General features: G+C 39.4%; 1 protein-coding gene across 1 annotated transcript in view; it reads left to right on the top strand.

The window, feature by feature from the left end:
• Nucleotides 1-21,086, top strand: part of KIAA1549L (KIAA1549 like) — a 71,638-nt gene that overhangs the window by 39,874 nt on the left and 10,678 nt on the right. The window contains exons 15-18 of the mRNA XM_074148764.1: nucleotides 6,748-6,926; nucleotides 8,542-8,759; nucleotides 13,497-13,626; nucleotides 16,780-17,127. Coding sequence (XP_074004865.1) covers nucleotides 6,748-6,926; nucleotides 8,542-8,759; nucleotides 13,497-13,626; nucleotides 16,780-17,127 — 875 coding nt within the window. The remainder of the gene's footprint in view (nucleotides 1-6,747; nucleotides 6,927-8,541; nucleotides 8,760-13,496; nucleotides 13,627-16,779; nucleotides 17,128-21,086) is intronic.

Here is a 21,086-nt window from a genome sequence, read left to right as displayed (position 1 = left end):
GTAGGCTCTCTAGTGACTCCAGAGGGTCGCAGCTAATTGGGACAGGTCTCTGGGAGCGGGTCTAGAGGAGGGCCATGAAAATGATCAGGGGGTTGGAACACCTCTGCTATGAGGACAGTCTGAGGGAGCTGGGGTTGTTCAGCCTGGAGAAGGGGAGGCTCCGTGGACACCTTATAGCAGCCTTCCAGTACCTGAAAGGGGCCTACAGGAAGGCTGGGGAGAGTCTGTTTACAAAGGCCTGCAGTGACAGGATGAGGGGCAATGTCTTTAAGCTGGAGAAGAGCAGATTTAGATTGGTTATTAGGAACAATGTCTTTACTATGAGGGTGGTGGAACACCAGAACAGGTTGCCCAGGGAGGTGGTTGAGGCCCCTTCCCTTGAGATATTCAAGGTGAGGCTCAACGAGGCCCTGGGCAACCTGGTCTAGTTGGGGGTGTCCCTGCTGACCGTGGGGAGGTCAGACCAGATGACCTTTGGAGGTCCCTTCCGTCCCAGACCATTCTATGATTCTCTGCTCTGGAGGTACTCTTGTATTTCCAGTAAGAAAGGAGCCCAGACAACTGCATTGGAGCATATGTGCCGATATGAAGCGAGATGATTCCCTTTCATGATGCCTGTGTCTCTGAAAGGCTGAAAAATCAGAGTGCTAGGAAGCATTTATGGTGGAAAGAGAAAAGTCTATTCTTTTCATCATTCATTCCCTCGTCCTGAAGCATTAGCTTCGTTTCCCATAGGAAGAGTGCTAGTGGGGATCTTTATCTAACTCTTCACTCCCTCACAGTGAACTCCTAGGATTTTCTGGAGTTGTTTCCTGACATTTAACCATAGGGAGATAAAAAAAAACAACACCAGAATGAACAAACCCCACTTGTTCAGCTGAAATCCCTTGTATTGGCACCAGTTACTGTTCTCCTTGAGCCTCCCAGAAGCTTTGCACATTGATTCTTTTTTATTTTTCCTCCAAAGATTTCAGCTTGTGTGACATAGCCTAATATTTCTCCATACTGTTTCCATTTCTTCCACTGTCTTTTTTGTGCATGTGTTTGTTTTAAATATAGAAAGTGCTGTGACCCTGCTAGCATCCTCCTGGTGACAGCGAACCCTTTGTTTCTTCAGATGTAGCCAATACCATTTCCTGCTGCTTTCTCCACTTGGATTTGGTTTGCAAGAGGCAACCAAGTGTTACAACCTCTTTTGTGAACTTCTGAGCCATGTTTCTGAGCCTCTTCACACTCGTACAAAAGCAAAAGGTTCCACTGCACCACTGCCTCCTTCCCCTGAGAGGGAGTGGGAGAACAAACAATACCTTGAGTTGTCTGTACTCCGTGACTGGGGCCACCAAGGTGCAGTATGCACAGGCATGGTAGAACGTATATAAATAAGTGGAAAATACCTTCTGTTTGACCTCTTTTAGGTCAGCATGACTAACCCAGCTTGTCTTTTTTTCTTTCTGAGCCAGTCTTTTTGATTGCTTTTCTAATGGCAAGGAAATACCTTAGGATAAGTTGCTAAGGTGCCTGTTGCAGCAGACCTCTGAAGCAACTGGGATCTACAGGTGGTCATACAATTAAGTATTTCTTAATTCACATCTGCCTTCCCCTCTGAGCTTTACTCTGCCACTAATTCAGTCTGACAGCAGTTCTCATCCAAGAAACAGTGTGAAGAGTGTGTAGATGTTCATGCCATCAGATCCAGTGGCGGTCTGGATGGTTGGGATATTTCACTAATATGTCAGCATTGAAGAAGACAAATGTATGGTTTTATTGTGCAAACAGAAAACTATTTCTGCAAAGCTTTTTAAAACTCATAGAGCACTATTTTCTAAAAGAAATGGCTTCTGTTGTAGGTTCTCATTCCTTCCCTACCTTCTTTGTCATCATCATTGTCAGTTAAATAATTTTTTTAAATTATTGAACATGCCTAGGACATATTACAGAAGTGCCAGCCAAGAAAAGGGGCTGATGGATTCTCTACAAACATGATGAAATATATGGTTTCTTTTTGAAAGACTTTGATATTTAAATAGATGAGGCAGATGTGGTTTGAGGAGAAGACGTAACCACAGAGAGAAATTTCCTTGCTTCTGCTTGTGAGGACAAGAAACCTTCATAGAAAGTGAACAAAACAAGCTTTTATGAAATACCCAGGTATTTCATAAAAATCCTGCAAATGTCAGTTTAGAGATCTCGAACGACCTGCTTGGGTAATCCCTGTTTCAGGCTCTCAGGCAAATCCAGGACTGCAACACCTCGGACATGTGGCCTGGCATTTAGCAGACTTTGCATATGAGAAAATAATATCCAGGAGGAATCATAAGCTGATTCTATTAGTCTGTAAGCTGTCTGCTTCTCTGAAAATATAATATTTTTAATGTTCATGAAAAGCTTAAAATCACACTGTCTCACAGTTGGGTATATTTTGGAAAGAGTGTATGTCTGTACACAAGTATGATTTCTATTACACTGCAGTGTCCTGTAGAGAGGTATTTCAGTCCTGAATAGGTTCAGATGCTGATGCTATGAAACTTGCATTTTACTTAGAGGCTTACAAACTCCTTCAGAAGCATACAGTTCTTTATTGCTAAGAGCTCTTGTTCATACCTTTTTGGAGATAGTCAGCTGAAAAATTGATTGATTTAGATAATGTAGAAATTTTAAATTTTTTTTCCATATACAGAGATTTTCCTTTAAAATGAAAATTATTTCTCAATTATTAATTTACATTCACGAGTCAGAATTGTTGTTTGAAATACTCATACACAGGATTTTTCCTAAGGAGACAGTCTTTTAGATCTGTGGCATAGTTTACTCTTTGTCAAACTTATTATTTTCATTTAATATAATCTATTTGCTTTCTTCTTATTATAAGCCCTTCCATTACTCAGAGACTTCATTGCACACTATAGATATAGTTATAATATTTGCATTACCTTTGTACAAAATAAATATTTTAAAATTTTTAATGCTTCGTTGAATGACCTAGTGAAGGCAGAGCATGTCTATCTGCTTGCGAGTGTTTCCATGTTTTGGCTTCACATGTTTTTTTCCATCTATGTCATTCTTTTCTTGAGAACTTCCAAAATCAGTCAGATAGTTTCTTCTGAGCAGGACAGCACAATCTCTCAAGTATTTTGCTGTAAGGTTACCTAACCTGCAGGTAATTTAGATTTCCTTACTCTTTTTTTATTTTTATTTTTTTACAGGTAAGTATTTCAGTCCTTTTCTTCCTTCCAACATATTTTGATTTGGGAGAGGGGAGGAAAGACAAGGCGGAGAGAGAGAAGAAATCTTGTATGACCTTCATATAGAAATCTTAGGCTGACAAAAGTATAACTATTTTCTAATATAAATTAATAACTAGATAAAAGTAGAATATTCTGCCTATTCATTCCTTAACAATTCAGAGCTACAGGTCGACAGCCCCTTTTCCACTGGCTGGAGGACCGGTGGCACGAGTGGGTAGCACCACCTGCTGGCATCGCCAGCTGGAGATAGAGCAGAGCTGCACCCACGTTGGAGGCTAGCATCCCTGAAACAGCTTTAATCTAGCAAATCTTATATACTAATAGCTGCAGTGATGTGGAGACAAAGCTTCAGCGATGGTCATGCTCATCAAAAACCCAATGCTTCACTGCAATTGACACTCAACCTGAAAAAATGATTGCTTTGGATATATCTTCATGTACTTCAGTCACAGGAAGATTAGGAGGAGTAATTCAATCTCAGTGGATCATGTGGCATGAGATATCTAGCACAAGATGTTTCAGAGATGTGAAGTTATTGTTAAGTAGGAGATTAAGTAGTTTTTTTGCCCTTTTCTGCCACTTCTGAGACATCCAAGTCTTGCTATGTGTGCATGCAGACAGTACAAGTAAGCGTAGAACAACAACGAATCCATAAGAATGTTGGTATGCATCTGTGTAAAAACAGAAATTAAAACCATCTTTTTAAATCTGTGTTGCTAATTATAATGAGCAAGTGTGTTTATTGTGAGTGACTACAGAGAACAGCTGGGCAGTTTTCTGAAGTTTCCCGTGCCCATTAGTCCCTTGCCCAGCTGAGGTGTTTGAATGGGTGGGCTGGCCCAGGACAGGGACACACAGCAGAAACAAACACTCCAGGACTCCTGCTTCTCTCTGAACTCCCTTTGGTTTGTTTTTCAAAATTTAGAGCTTGCTGTGGTTCAGTTGCGTTACAAACGCTTGCTGTAAATTATCTCAAAAAGCAATGAATAGGAGCAAATATTAAAATTCCCCTAGTAATTGCTTATGGTTCACTGCCAATAGAAACTATAGCAGCATGCCAGTAACTGCAGATCAGACTCTCTTTATCACTCGTTGGTGAAAAAAGGGCAATGGGAAAAACTACTTTTATAATATAAATACCAATTAATGAGCAAATGCTAAGTTAAGGTGGAATAGACTTCCAATTTCTAGTCCCATTTGGCTATTATTTCCATGCCAATAGCACTGCAGTAGATGCAGGAGATGTGCTCACAAATGAGGGCTGATATAGTGAGGGTGCTCTGGTGTTAACATACCACATCGGAAGTAGCTGTCATCAATGATGTCTGATTCTCTTTACCCTTAATTTTTCTCTTCTTTAATGAGTCTTTGAACCAGAGGAATTCTGTCTAATTAAGCAAAACTCTCGGTTTCTGAGCCTGAAATGAGGACTGAGGAGATAAGGCACGCATCTGTAGCTAGTCATGCTCTCTGTGGGTGCCTGGAGATCACTGCCAAGGTCTCAGCAAGTGTAGTTCTTCTGAAACACTGGGGTGGAAACGCAGCTGCACTTCTCAGTGCTTTCTGCTTGAAGGAGGGTACACAGAGGATGTTTGGAAGGAATCATGTTTTGCACGTTGATGCTTAGCCAGAGTTTTTGGGTGTGCCTGGCTCAGGCAAATGCTGAGACATGCAGCCAAGGGAAGGGATTCCACAGCTTCTTGGTACTTGGACCACTGACGAGGTACTATCCAGGCTCACCTGCACTGTAATCATCATGACAGACCATCTTTGTTGGTGAAGAATACAATTCAGGCAACTTTTTCTCTCTTGGAGATAGTCACATCACAATGGAGGTACCTTGTTAGGGTAGTGTGGAAGTTTTGGTGGTGAATTACAGACAATGCCCATCTTCCAGAACTGCATCTGGTTACTTACATGAGAACTGAACTGATTCAAAATGCCATGAGGGAAGACCATCCATGCTTCACTTTTATGCCTATTGTAAAGTGAACGCTCTCCTGTTAAAGTGCAATCTGTGACAGGCAAGTATCTCTTGGTTCATCTGATTTTGTGGTGTGGTGTCCTGGCGGCGTGGTCGTCAGTGGGAGTCCGGCAGGTAATTTCAGTGAGCCAGGCTTGTGATCCGCTCGCTCTGGTGAGCATACAAATTCAGACTGTTTGAACAACCCCAGGAGGGACCAGGGAATTTCAGACCCACTAAAGACTTGTCTGTCATATTTGGACAGTTCTGTGGAGCCAGAGGGACAATGTTTAATGACAGAGTGATTTAACCCATCTATTTCTCGAAAGCTCAAGTAGTGTCAACTCCAGTCCACACTGAGTACAGACAGAAAGATAATAAGCTTACTCAGTGGGTTCATATTTTATGTTACCACTGTCAAATATTTTCTTACCAAAATTACTGGCTGTTTAAGCTGCTGAGCTTATACAAGTCCATTGTAATTTGTGCAGTGATTAAATATTAAAACAGAGTGTATTTTCAGAGGAAATAAATTTAGAGCAGACCACTTTGTTCTTGAGCAGAGGATCTCTGCTCCTGTCAGTTAGGTGATCGAGCAAACATTCTTCCCTCTAATAGCATAATTATTCAAAAATGTTTGCAACAGTCTCTTTGTAGAATTTCTGCTCATGCTTTAGAGTCATTCTTTTATTCCAAAATGAGGAAAAAAGGTTTAAGATTCAACAGCTGACAAGATGGTGCAAGTTTACAAACAAAATTTGGAGGAGAAAGGGCCCAATTATATGTGAGTTTTCCGTTTATATAGAAATCTAAAACTAAAGGTGCTTCCCCATGCCATTTAATTTTAAAGATTTTTCAGAAGCCTTCTCCTGTCTCTCCAGAAATTTTAGTGGTTTAACTTTACAGCCACCTGAGGTGGTGCTTTGCAAAGCAAAAAAAATAACATGTTATTTTTATAAGTATAAACAAACATCAGTTTCTTAAGCATGTTTTAACACACAACAATAATGCTTTTGTTTTAACAGGTGGCATTTTTAGCATTACTAACTTTTGCTAAAATCAGTAGGTTTATTTTTCAGATTTTGAGAATGCCTATGCTCTTGCAGTATAAGACAAAAAAAAGCTGCACTCTTGGCTTAGATCAGGTGTAACTACTGATGCCTTGGCATGCGGGGACCTGTGTGTGTGCATGCACACATATTGTGTCCATGTGAAACCTAGGAAAAGATGTACTTTGAATTTCATGGTCATTTTCATACAATTTTCTGTGTCATTCTTTTTTTCTTTTTTTTTTTTTTTTCCATCTTACTAGTGCAGATTGGAAATCAGCCTTCTTTGGGGGAGTGCCAGATAATCTTTTGAATACATAATGTTGTCTGTAATCTACTGGGATTATTTTCCAGTGTAAGGTCTCCCAGGTCTGCTCCTCGAGTGTACTGAGCACATCATTAATCTAAAGCATGTGCTTGCTGAATTTCACCTTGAACATGCAGTAAAAATGCCTGTGTCTTTACGCTGAACAAGTTTGATGTGCTCTAGTGCCCATAAGTGATGAAGAGGAAGGAGGCATTCTCTTTGATAACATTGCCAAATCTGCCATTGACCCCTTCGACACCTCTTCTGGATCAGTACAGCTGATAGCTATCAAACCTGTGGCACTACCTGCTGTTCACGCTGCATCAGATAGGAGCCAGGAATCTGCCATCATTAACGGAGAGGTAAGGACTGTCTCATAATGTCTCCAGTTGTTTCCTTGGCTACATCCACAGGTGGAACAATTGTAAGCCTGTTAGAGCTGAGGAGTGGTAGGAGCTTTTCACCCTGATGCTATACAAAATCCCATTAGCATTGTGGGCTCAGAGGTCTGAGTATTTAAGATCTGCTCTTTTGCAATGCACCTGTGAACGCATGTGACCTTGGAAGATGCAACTGTCTATATTCCTACCTTCTCAATATCCTTCTCTCCTATCATATTACTTTTAACAACGTGACTAATAAAGGCAGAGAGCAGAATAGGATCTTTGTCTACATGAATTCTGTGGCTGAACACATCACCTGAGCCCCAGGCTGATATTTCTATACTGAGCAATACATCTCATTCAGAGCAAGAAGGGGTGGAACGGGACCATGGCTTTGCTCGGTCTGCATCCCAGTCTGTGCACAGTTGTTTCCTGGGAACAGTGGGATGACACAAGTGTCCGATCCAGGCGCTGGCCAGAAATCACGCTTTGCCTTCAACACTTGTATGATTATTCACGGTTTTATGTAGATTTAATCAAGACTGGTCCATTTACAAAGGACTGAGGCTTTTATATAGTTGTTCAACATGATGAGGACAAGCCAGAGAGGTGTCTTGTTTGCAGACTCACACTGCAACAGTCATTTAAAGATCAGGCAGAATCTCTCTGATGCTATTTAAAAGCAACAGGGAGGGCTGCTGCCAGAGACACAGTAAAAGACAGTGTCATCAGGCTTCCCATGTGGGCCTGGATTAAAGCAGTCTGCCGTGCCCCATTTCATACTTGTATTTTAAGCCCTGACATACCATGTAGTTTCCAAACCCAGAGAAAGACTTATTTAGATTTCGGCATCTATTTTCTGTAAGTCAACAGGATGGCAGTCCTGGTGCTGGGTGCTCTCTTGTTACATACACTTCTTGAGATTTGTGAGAAGATGGTAGAATTTGACTCTGGAAGCACAAAGCCCAAGTAAATTGCTCATTTCCATGTAACTGATGATTTGAAGCAGGAGGGAAATAATCTCAATGTTTAGGAGCATCCATGGGACCTGACCTGTACCAGGTCAGATCGAACACCCATTTATTTAAGGATTCTGTATCTGGCACAGGTCTGTAACAGATTTGTAAGGAAGCATATAAATAAGAGGAACATAAGATGATATTTCACTAGAATTCTTCCTCAGCCACCAGTGGTGACTTATTTAAGGTTTTGTGTAGCGAGGGGCAATGTCTCTGTAGTAACTGGACCCTAGAAGAGTTTTCAGCAGTGAGTTCTCCCCGTGATGCCCAAAAGCAAGCATGGTGTTGGGTCACGACAATTGGCTAACATCATCGGTGTTTTTCTTCAGTGGGTGTATCTGAGTCACTGTTGTGATGGTACATAGTTTTTAGGCTAAAATTATTTAACCATCTGGCAAGCCATAAAAATGCAGCAACTCTGTTCACTTGCAGTTCCTTGCTGCTTACAGATGGCACAGTGTGGTACAAAAAGTGCTCTGTAAAATGACACAAGCAGTACATCAAACACACTCCAACAATACCGTTTGGAAGTAGCCAGCCCAGTATCATCCTTTCAACATCTTTTTGCCTTTTAGGTGAACAAGGCTTTGAAGCAGAAGTCTGATATAGAACATTACCGCAACAAGCTGCGCTTGAAAGCCAAGAGGAAGGGGTACTATGATTTCCCACAGGTTGATAACAACAAGGGTCTGACAGAGAGAAAAAGGATGTACGAAAAAAACCAGAAAGAATTTGACCACATTTTGGATCCAGATGCAGATGTCTCATCTCCGTTTGCTGAGCCTAAGAACAGGTGAGACTTTTTATATGCAGTTCTTCATCTGGGAGGAAAGTTGATGTCCAGGGGTTGTAGGGAATCAAAGAGCTGTTCTTGATGAGCCAACTGTTTGCTGTATGGTCAGCTGGTCTCTCCTACTTCAATCAGAAAATTCATATAACCCATGATTATTTATGAAAGTATGTTATCTGTTAAAACTGCAATGTGGTTAAAAAGAAAGTAAGGGAAAGACAGAAAAATAAGGGAAAGGACTATTGCAAGTTCTTGTGAGTCATGTTCCAAGTAGGATAAATAGAAAAAGTGGTAGTAATTTTTTTGGTAATACTGAAGGTGGACTTAAGGCTGGAAGTTAGCATCTAAATTCATTCTTTTTCAAAGCTCAGTGATATTGTTATTTTGTCATTATTTTTATCTGAATATAACTATTGCAGTAGGCATAAGATAACACAACCAGTACATTGTCCATGTATTTCAGTAAGTCCTGCAGGAATGGTGTCTGTATGGATGTGTGTGTACCTGTTATTGGTGAACTTCCTGTGCCTTTAACAGAGAAAGTAAAAAATTTTATCATCTGTGATGTGAAGCTGGTGTATTGTATAACAGCACTACTCTTTGATTAACACTTCACTGTCTCTTGAAGATGGCACACCAGTAATATTCATCTTCCCATTTTAGAAATGAGGGGGGAGTGTACATGCTGGTTCTGCCCAAGCCTACTGTGGGTGGGTGGACCTGCTCTGCTGCTGGTGCTCTCTGAAGCACAAGTTGAGACATTGAAAAGAGGAGATTACACCAGTCCTATCCCAGGAATGGCACAGTATGTAGATTCCTCTTCCTTAGGGGTGGTGAAGGTGTGAAGGATTATAAGAGAGTGTGTTTGCCGTTGCACCTCACACCACAAGGGCTCTGGTTCTTATTGCAATGAGGGACCAGCAGCAGATGATCCATGAGAGAAAAAGGGATACTGAAGTACAGTTCCTCTGGAAATGGTCTCATGCCTGGAGGGGAAATCTTGCGTCCCATCTCCTGGAAAGTTCAAGACCAAAGTTTTCTTATGAGCATAAATCATGACTGCAATCAAAGCATTGGTGATGACACAGTCTTTGCACTCAGTGCAACTTTAGCAATTACCCTTGAGGCACAGAGATGAAAAAGACTGTAATGGGAATTATAAAAACCGTGTTGACTTAAAACCTGGGCAAAAACTATGATCAAATGAACTTCTGTAGGTCTAGAGTTAAATGACTGAGGGATACTGCCCTTGATATGGGCCACTTCCCATGGTTGCAGTGGTCAATGAAGAAAAAAGATGCTGACTTAACTGTATATTATGTCCTTGCTGGAGGGTCTGGGGCATCATTTCCTTGTGCGGTTTTCCAGTAAAGGAGGAATAAATTGTTCCAAATGCACTGAAAAGGTAAGATACTGAACCCTCAGTACACAGGAGTCCCGCTCTGTCTGCACAGCCTGTCCAGAAGACATAAATGAAACAGTAGAAACATTGATATGACTGTGTGTTGTACATATAGTCATGGACTGAAGCATTACTTCGGATATTTATTATGTGTCACATGCCATGTAGGAAATGTTTAAAAAAGATTACACATGAAGCTTTAATGCTAACCATCTGCTTTTTGTTAAATATACTGATGTTTGTTTGTTCATGTGCCAATGTGCTGAAAAGTCCTGGAATACATTTTTTTTCTGTGTGCTTTCTAATTTGTTGTGTAAAGCTGTCATAGTCTATTTGAGATAGTGATCACTGGCATGATGTAAACTGCTTGGAGGCAGGTATACTGCTGTAGAGGAATGATTTCATTCTGTAGCTGAACCACAAAAGGCTGTCTACTGGATTTACTTGTTAAATATATAGTCTATATCCCTACATAGGAAGAGGGAAGAACCATTTCTGATGTACTTTCTGTAAAGACACAAAGCATTTAGAGAACTTCACAGGTGTTGCAGATGTTTGCAAACAAACCAATTCCAAAGTCTATGCTAAAATTTCCAAACTAAGACCTGGAACTGAACTTGATATGCTGCAGTGCACATGACAGCATTACTGTCTTCATTTTTCTAATTAAAAATAATATGGCTAGAAAGGCATATTGCTGGAGGAAAATCTTGAATAATACTGCAAGGTAATATGTGTTTCGGTTATTGATAAAAGAATCAATACAATTGTATTTCTGTAATGAAATAAAATTACTTTTAAATCAGTCTAGGTTAACATAAAATTGAAAAGATTTGATTTTTAACTTTTTCTGGTTTGTACCATCGTTTCTATTATTGTATTTCCAGCAATTAAAAGCTGAAAAATTGAATTTTTTTTTTTTTTTAGCAATATCACTTAGGAGTAAGTCAAAGATTTCAAAGTTTCTAGGGAAAAGATCTGTTACACTCTTTTCTGTTTCGTGTATATTCTACTAACTTAAATCACATTATTATAGCATTTCCAAAATATACCAGAAAATAAATATTCAGTTGATGACGTTATTCAAGATCACCTTTACATTTTGGATTTGTTTTAAATTGCATTTAAAAGTGATTTACAAACATCGCCACTAAATAATTTGATTTGTTCATGAACAAACAGCTTTTTGCTCTTAGTACCCCAGTCTTCTGCTGTACCATAAAATTCATGTTTTAAAATGTTCCAGTTGTGTTCCCAGAAGGCACTTGCTAACCCATTTGAATGCCAGTTGTTAGTGGTGATACCTCCTTTCTCATTAGTAAAACTTTCTTAAATGAGCTAATTGGCAATCTCAAGGCAATTTTTAAGAGCCTAATGGTGATATGCACTATTCTGGGGTTTTCTTTAATAGTTTGTAATCAGGTCAAGAATCTGCATGTATTAGAGAGCTGTATATTTGAATCCCTTAGAAAATATATCACAACTGCATCAACTAAGTATTTATGGACCTATTGTAAAACATGTATGAAATTTTAGAGACCTTTAATATAGAAACATAAAGATTGTCAGATCTGATTAGCTTTAGCATAACCTAGTTCCCCATGTTTTCTGCAAGTACCGACAGTATAGTTTTGGAAGAAACAAGATAAGGCACTTTAATTTATTCAATATTATATTTATATGGGAAATTAATTCCAAAACCTCTGCTTGCCTTCTGCTTTGGAAGTGCATTTGGGAATTTCAAACATGCGCATGGAGATTTGTGATTAAAAGTCACATGGAAGTTTTTGAACGTTGCCTTAAAATCAAGTACACGCTTGAGTACTTAGTTTAATCACAAGTGTGAAATTGATACTTTTTTTTTTCCCCTACCTTTTATCCTATCTGATCGTGTAAATGTCTGCCTTTCTGGATTTCTGCAAAACAGTTTCTGCTGCTCTAGTCTGTCATGGTAAAAAGTTCTGTTAACCAAATCTGTAATATCTGAAAAATTATTTCTTCTTATCAGCGAGTTCATTTGAACTGTGTTGTCTTCATTACCTTGATGGTTCTTGAGAGTTTAAACCATAAAGTCTTTGTAATTGTTGAATGGAACAGGGGCTACGTAACATGGTTTCGTCTTATGTCATGGTCCTAGGCTTTTCAATTTCTCAAATATTGTAGTAAATTTCTTTGTAATCAGTTCAGGCAGTTCCAAACACTTAAAACTCTGGAGTCCTTATTTTTACCCGGCTTATTAACTGAAATGGAGCTCCCAGCCACAGGCTCACTTTAATGCAAGCATTTTTTGCCCTTCAATCAAGTATTAGCACAGGATTGCGTTTTCTCTCACCTTACCTGGCAAGCATAGGAGAATGATGGAAAAGTCACCAAAGCCTTCTCGCTTCAATGGTCCCCTTTCAACTTTCTGCTTTTTAGCTCTTCAAGAAAATGACTAACTGCCAGACACATTATGAGAACAGCATTTCCTAAACTTTTTTGGGTTGGATGTAGCCTCCTTAAAAGGTGCAGCTTGATGAAGCATGAAGTTCCTGTACCACCATTTGGCAACCACTCCTGAAGAGTTTAAGTACAGCTATGTTTTGTATCTTACAGAGAAATGCTATGTTTGGGTTTGTATAACCAATAACAAGGAAAGAAATGGTTGTGTTGGAAAGATTACAGTATATTTTGGGTATGGAGTTATATGCTGTTCCCTTGCTTCTGAGCACTCAGTGGTGAAAGCTCAATGCCTAGGGATGCCCCAGCGCTGCTCAGAGCTATGCTGGAAGTGATTTAATCCCAAAGAGAGCAGCTCTCTGATAAAATTGTGGCCAGTTACCAACTGGCTATTTAAAAACAGCCTCTTGCAGGCAGTTCCTCCCACTCCTGCCACTCTTCCCATTCACTTTGCTGGGTGTTTGTTTCAGTGGAGAGTTATTCCTCTTTTCTCTCGTTGCTCAGTACCAGCAGCCAAAATATCTGCTCCCAATCTCAATGTATATTATTTTTTTTATACTAGCACCTATTTATTTTTTATGAATTTGAATCATATCAGCTGAGGTTAAAAGGGTTCTGGTATCTTCTTGGGACGTGCTTCATCTAATAAGCTCCCACATATGACGTCCATGTCTTTTGCATAGCTTTATTTTCTTTAACAGTAAACAAAATTAATGATATCTTAATAACATTATTGATTTCTAGCACTTCCGTATACATAGAAAGAATAGCCTATAATAAAGTGGCTTTTTTGTGACCCTCATCATTATAGAATAAAGGTAAGTATTGAAAACTGCTGCCTGTCTTTTTTTTTTTTTGTTGCTTTTTATTTTACTGTTTTCTCGTTTTGTGTTTTCCAGGCAACCAATGAAGAACTCGGTATACAGAAGTAGGCAGTCTTTGAACAGTCCTAGCCCAGGAGAAACTGAGATGGACCTTCTTGTGACTCGAGAAAGACCTAGACGTGGAATCCGTAACAGTGGATATGACGTAAGTTTATCAGATATATGCAGTAAAATTTGCTCAGCAAAGTCTTAATTTACTCCTAAACCCAGGAAACTATTGATAAGCTACAAGCCAGAGTGCCATTGGGTATTTAATGTTACAGAATTTTATGTTCTGTACAAGGCTCAGGATACTCCGAGCACAGACTCTTCCAAATACTTTATAGCTGTACATCATTTTACAGTCTGAAAAGCAAACAAAACATTTGCCCTGAAACTCATTATTTGCCAAAGTATTCCATTTTGAAATTAGGTCGTTCTTCTAAGTATGCAGCCACTTAAATGATACTGAGCTTATTTTCATTGCAATTAAAATCCTCTGTTCTTTACCTCTGATGCTGCTCTCTTGATTCAGAAGAATGGACATTTCTGGGAATTTCACTTAAATCCATATGTCAGTGTTTGTGGAAATCCTGTAGGAGCAGATATTGTCCTCTTACTACATCAGAACTGGGAGAGATTTGAATAGGTAAATGTCAAAATCAGCCAGAGGAGATGCTGGTTTATGGTCCAAGGAACTCATGTGGCCAACACAAGGTGACGTTAGTTGTCCTGTGCAGTCTGAACATACACTGGGTGCAAGTTGACACTGTGTGCATGCAGAATGAGGATAAAACTACTCACACTGGGGTAATGTAGAAATTTTCAATCCTTTGCCAGCTATCCCTGAAGATTAGTCCCTGGAAAAGGTCTAATCCATTCTGGGAAATAAGGAAGTTCAGCCGGTGGTTGTTCATCCTCTAAACTGTAGATGACATACATTTTGTGTGGGGCTTAATTGTCAACTCTCTCAACTGCCAGGGATGTGTTTTTAGCAAGGTGAAGCAACGTACCAAGGTCAGGGGATGTTTTCAGAGAAGCTTAAATCTTTTCCAGAATTCTTCAGGGTATGTTGTAGGTGTCAGATTTCTTAAATGATTTCCTGCATTTGGACACTTCCCATCAGATTGCATGAGTCATGTTGCACCATGTAAGTGGGATGACTGCTTCACTGCTTTCTGAAGCATTAGAATACATCGCTGTAGCCTAGAAAAATAACGGTATAAGCTGTTAAAATAGATTTTACATTTTGCAAAAAGATATATTTTTAATTTTTTTTAACCCCACTTAAATGTTTCCTTTATTATTGGAGCTTTCTTAGATCATAAAAACATTGTCAAGCCAGGCTCCCTCAGTATTCTAAATAGCAAGCAAGAGGGTTTTTTAATATGCTAATATAAGGTAGTTTTCCATAGGTGGTATCTTCCTGAAATGAATGTTGAAAATATTCTGGGAACAGGCATGGTCTCTTGCTATTACTTCAAAATTAATATGCCATAAGTAGTTAGCAGAAGATTTTTAAAATGTATTTTCATGTATTGTGTAAAGTATATATAAAATATATTTTAAAGAAAATTTATTATAAACCTTGTAAGTAGGTTAACGAGCTTATGCAGATTCTGAAATGATCTATAAGTAATGATGAACTCTGAGATCTGTGCACATCACACACAAGTTTGCTTTCACCTTTCTTTTAAGGTTGTGGTTGAGCGAGCTGTCCGTGGCAGTCTTTTTTCTACTGATAAGTTACATAAAATTCCTTTTGCCCGATGTGCTGCAGACTCACTGCAGTGCACCTCTTCTAACTCTGAATGTATTTCCTGTCTGAAAGCAGAAAAATGCCGGGGAAAATGGGACAGGATATTGAAATTTAGTTTCCAAGCCTCAGCGTGCAGCGTGGGCTGTTTTCCCTCACTCCAGTTTGAGGTTCCTCAGAGCTGTGTTGAGCGTCTGACAGGCTTGGTCTCCCAGGATACCTACAGGCAGGCACTTATATCTGTATTTGCCTGGAATTCATATGGATTTCACCAGTGGTGCAACTAAACACCTCTGTAAATCTGACCTCTGAAAATGGGTGAAAAAGGGCTGGTCTGTATGCTGAATCTCGTGTCCTTTCTTTTTTATTGACTTACATCTTGTACCATTTTTTGACATCTGCTTTGCTGTTCTAAATGTTACAGCTTTCTCAGACTCCTGCTAACCTCTTCCTCACAGATTATTTAGCAAAAAGTCCCATGGATGAATCGTGAAATTTGTCTTTCATAAGCAATTCCAAATGATCAAATGAATGAAGCAAATAGTCAATGTTTGCTTCAAGTCACGAGATTTTTTTTTTTTACAGATTAACAAGTTGCTTTCTTATTTTTTTTTAGCTGTTACCCTTATGCCCACTTATTTGTTGAGTTTATCTTCTATATGATATTTAAAGAATTAGAAATTGATTGCTTTTTCAGATTGCCAGTGTAACATATTTTTTAAAAACCTTAGCCTGAAAAACTAATCTTGCAGAAGATAAATGAAGTTAGGTATTTCACTGTCAATTTCTTATAATATGATGGTTTTTTCTGTTTTGGAGTTACAGGTGAAAAAATTGGGGAGTGATATCTGTTTGTACTTAAATGTACAGAAAGAATTACCCCAGCAGTTAACTCTTCAAGTTAAGATGCACAAGTACTATCTGCTCATTAGAGGATGTGTTTTGTTCACTTTTCCCACATTAGTTTTGGATAAATTTCTGTGTAATTACTATTTGGCTGCTAGGTAAGATGACCGAGCTGGGTCAGGATATTTTCTGCAAAAGACAAGACGTAGTTTGTAGTGTTGTTTTAACATTCCTAACTGGGTAAGAAAGTTCAGGAAAACTCCTAAACTTTACTTCTGAAATCTTAACGTGTGAGAATGGACAAAAGAATTTCAGTCCCTGTTGCTGTAACAAGAGGTCCCTTGTAAGGGGTCCTTCATAGTGATGGTACTATTTAGGGAACCATACTCCTCCTGGCACAGTTGTACTCCCATTGATACTAACAACTAAGAAAAGAATTTAAACATTAATTCTAATTGTTTTTAAGTGAATCATTGTCAATTTAATCTGCTACAGAGTGTCCCTGCTAGTTTTCACAGCAAACAATGTAGGATATGAAAGGCTATTATACTCGCCTGCATCATATCACTCCTTTCCAATATTTGTCATGCGTCTATATTGTCACAATTGCTGACTTTGTATATGCTACATCTGTGTTTGAGAATGTTTTGTGTGAAGCAGCACATATACTGTCTTGTAAAGCTTTTTACATATACGTGCTTTTATTCCATCCAACAGACTGAGCCTGAAATTATAGAAGAAACAAATGTTGACCGTGTCAACGAGCCTCGGAATTACACCAGGTCCCGTCAGGCCAAAGGCCACTCGGAGACCTCAACTTTAAGTTCTCAGCCCTCCATTGATGAGGTTCGACAGCAGATGCATATGCTCTTGGAAGAGGCTTTCAGCCTGGCCTCTGCAGGCCACGGAGGACAGAGCAGGCAGGAGGCATACAGCTCAGCACCACACTTGCCCTACTCGGAGGTTGTGACCAGTGCTCCTGGTACCATGACCCGTCCTAGAGGGGGGGTACAGTGGGTACCCACATACAGACCAGAAATGTATCAGTACAGTTTACCAAGACCAGTAAGTGAAACTTCTCTTTAGTAATAACATAAAGATATTTCTACTCTGAGACACATTTTTTTAAAGATGGGAGCCCCATTTACATGCTTAACACCAGATGTAAAGCCATGCTTACAGTAAATAAGTACGGCTAGTGGGGTCTATGTATGTATGCTTACCCATATCCTGCTCTTGCATGAAGACTCTTAGTATCTATTTTAACAGCAAGGCTGTCTTGTCTAAATTGTGCTTGAAAGAATGGGCTGCACTAAGCTCCAGGCTGTTCAACAGATCAAGAACTTGCTTGCATGTCTCCTCCTGTTCACTGAACGCACATTAGGAAGCAGTCTGGTTTTGTAGAAGAGCTACATAGGCAGCTGGGTATGAAGCAGTCAAAACTTCTGCACGAGATCCATCACTGAAAAGCATCATTGCAAGAGAGGGAACCAAGTGTAATAATCACAGTGACCTGAAATGTGGGCTGTTATTGACAATCTTGCAGTTATAGCGATTGACTTGGGACTTTAGAGATGGTTTAATTCCACAGGTTGACCTTATTTGAGTCTCTCTTTATGCCTTGTTTTCTAGACTCAAGCTGTGGCTAGCATGTCCTTACTTCAGAAAATTAATAAATAAATTAAGAAATGAAATCCATGGATGGAAATTGTTAATGGAATTTTGTAGGTATCTAGACAGCAGTTGCAGTAATACTGTGTGCACCTTTCGTGTGTTAAACTACCCCTGAATTCCCACATACGCTATTCTGAAACTCAACAAATTACTTTCCTTCTCATATGTCAGGTACAAATCTAAACCAGAGATGATTGCTTGCAGATAAGAAATAGCTCATGCTTATCTATCAATATCAGTGTGAAAAGCTGTTCATTTTAAGTTTTTTTTTGGTCAGAAATGAATATTTTTTTGAAAGAATACATTTCAAATGGAGTCCCTTACTCTGGCTAGAATAAGAGAATAATGCAGCAAACCGTCCTCAGTTCAAAATAACTATTGCTATGACTTCCCTCCATGGTAATAAAAAAAATACATTAAGGGATGCTGCTTCTGAACTATTCTGAACATATTTGAAAGCCAATGGCACTGCCTGCAAAGGTTCAGGCTGGTGCTATTTAAATCATGCTAAAGGTTATTTCTGGCACTTTGAAATTGGTCCGATGAACTTCATACAGCATATAATCATATTTTATGGTTAGAATTCGATTACAAGCTTAAGAGACAGCTAATGGGTAGTCAAATTACTTCAACACTTGAGAGAGTCTTTCTAAAATGAAATTAAAAATACTATATAGCGACAGATTTTTAAAAAATGTAATAGCTACACTTTTTTGGTGAATGCTTCACTGTTTTCTTTCTAAGACTCGTGACTCTTCTAAATCATCTGCATGTTTAGGACCATTAAGCATCTGCTTATCTTTCTGGCATTTTGAAGGCAGTGTTAAAAAGTCCTCTGAAGTTAATTGATCACCACAGATTAGGATAGTCATAGACTACTGGAGTTTGGATAAGGGCTGTTAATTCATAGTTTTCTGCATATCAATTTCATGAATATGAGCAGTACTGTAACTAAGCCATTTACTGGATTGTTTTTAAATGGGAACAGAGGATTGGAACTGAAAAATATCCAGCTGAGATGTGTGTGGCAAGTGACCTGTGGGTATGAAAAACATGGAAGAATTACTGCTCTCAGCATCTTAGCACCTATTGGCCTGTGCAGGATAACTCTGCTCAGCATCTCTGGCGGAGATGCTGCAATGGGGAGTGCTCGGGAGTGGGTTGGCTGACACACAGGGAAGGAGGTGAGGGGCAAGCGAGCAGCCTCAGCAGCTTTGGGGGTGAGAGGTACCTGAGCACTGGGATGTTTGTTATATAGGGAGGATGTTACCTCTGCAAACCACGGATTATATATTTTTGCCCTTTCTTAAAATTCAGTTCTTAGTGGCAATTAAAAGTCAACATTAACAATGCGATTATAATTTGAAATCTGTATTCAAGAGCATTTTGCTCACTTAGATGGAACTAATGCAGACCTTGGCTTTACCGTTGGGTCTCTAGATACAATGAAAGTATAAAGATCTTCAGCCCATCACTCTCTTCCGAGATCTGGCCCTTCACAGTCCAGTTACACTAGACTCTAAACTTTTTATAAGATCCCACAAACTTTCCAGTAACTTGAGTGCACCTTTAAGTTTTATTATTGCAAAGGTATCTCAGAGGTGATACATGTGCTGCATAAGATTTCTAGTACAGATATTCTCTAACTTTATAAAGCACAAATTGAAGTGGATTGAGGCAAAACAGCGAAAATCTGCATGCAGTTCTCCATCTCAGTGTTTCCCTCTCTGCCATACGCTCTCTGGGGACCAGAACCACTCTTCAGGCCTATATTTCTTCAGGTCTCCTCCTGGTTATGGATCTTTGATTTTTTGCAGTCAACTTCTTGGCTAGTCCCACCATTAAACAGTTGTATATGTCTCCAGGGCATTCATCTTTCTTTTTCCTTTTTCCTTTCCATTTTGAGACCACCTGTGGGTTGTGGTTTTTTTATTTTTTTATTTTTTTACATGGTAGCATTAATACCTACATTATCTGTAGCTCTTGTGAGGGAAAGTCTGTCTATCAAACTGCTCATGGATGATCTGTGATAACAGTATTCCTTCATCTGGGGCTCTCTCCTGGCAGAGAAAAGCTAGGAAAATGCAAGCTCTTAGTGTTGTTATGGATCCTTCAAAAATGGGATGAGCAACACTTGGCTGGGTCTTTGTCATCCAGCTGGTATACTATGGACTGGAGGATGGAGTTGTAGCATCGAGTGTATTAACACAAGTGTTACTGCCAGCATTGTGCCTCAGCAGATCATGTTACTGCTTTGGGAATTCACACAGCTTAGTTGAGCAGAGAGCTACGGCCAGGGATACAACTCCTCTTTGTTGCAGGGATGGAGCAGTTCCTCTCTCTCCTCCTTAGAGAAGTGAGAGTAACAGAGCTCTGGGTCCCGAGGTGAGACCTAGCACCGTACAGCAGGCACTGATGGACAGACTTGCAGGCTGAGAGACTAGTAATGTATCCAAGTCCTCAGAGCTTCTCTTGGTTTCACCAGAGGTAAAGTGAGAGTATTTTACCAAAGTTCAGCCACTTTCAGTAACAGTTACTAAACTAAGTATAAAGCAGGACAGCTAGCAAAGCAAAACCAAATCCAGCTGAAATCAATGTTTGCAGTATTCCTGGATTGCAATTTGATACTCCAATTAGCTAAATAATTCAATGAATAAATAAAGACACTGCCCTTTTAATTCCTATGGTGAGATGTAATGAGATGGATATTTCTGTAATTAGGAGGCAACATTGAATAATTTCACCCAAGACAAATATATCTGTAAGTTGAAGGTGGTAAAAATATTTTAATACTGCAACCAGGGAAATGTAGATTAAAGCTAACTGCAAAATTTCTCCTTTAAACTTTAGTTATTGTGTGCCAATTTAGCTTTTTTCCCCTGCATCCTGACAGGTGCTACCTACCTTAGACTTCTATGGGTTGTAGGCGACACTGGTGCCAGTGTCTGCTGGTGGCTGGACTCTACCTTCCAGAGGGTTGTGTTGTATGTCTCCTGGGCCCAAAGCCTGAAGTTTCTCTGCTAAACTGCACTCGCTACTTCTTAAAATTCTTCACTGGTTTGCTTTTTAAATTGTCTGTTTTAGCCACAGCAGATTCCTTCACTGGCATTTCTTCCTGAAAAGGTGATGTGGGGTCTGCAGTCTGGTACCTGTGCAGTCTGTCCTGAAATCTCAAATTTGATTACTGGATTACTACCAGTTATTGCTATAGCCTTTTTGTTTTTTTACAGTCCTCATTTTTCAATAGAGTTTGGAAACCATGCAGAATGTTTCTGTTTTTAAGTTGTTTTGTTTTTTGTTTTTTGGGTTTTCTTGGTGAAAAACAAAAGTGATGCAACACTTTTTTTTGA

The sequence above is a fragment of the Numenius arquata genome, chromosome 6 (assembly GCF_964106895.1).
Source record: "Numenius arquata chromosome 6, bNumArq3.hap1.1, whole genome shotgun sequence".
Classification (NCBI taxonomy): domain Eukaryota; kingdom Metazoa; phylum Chordata; class Aves; order Charadriiformes; family Scolopacidae; genus Numenius; species Numenius arquata.
This window is presented reverse-complemented; position numbering and strand designations above follow the sequence as displayed.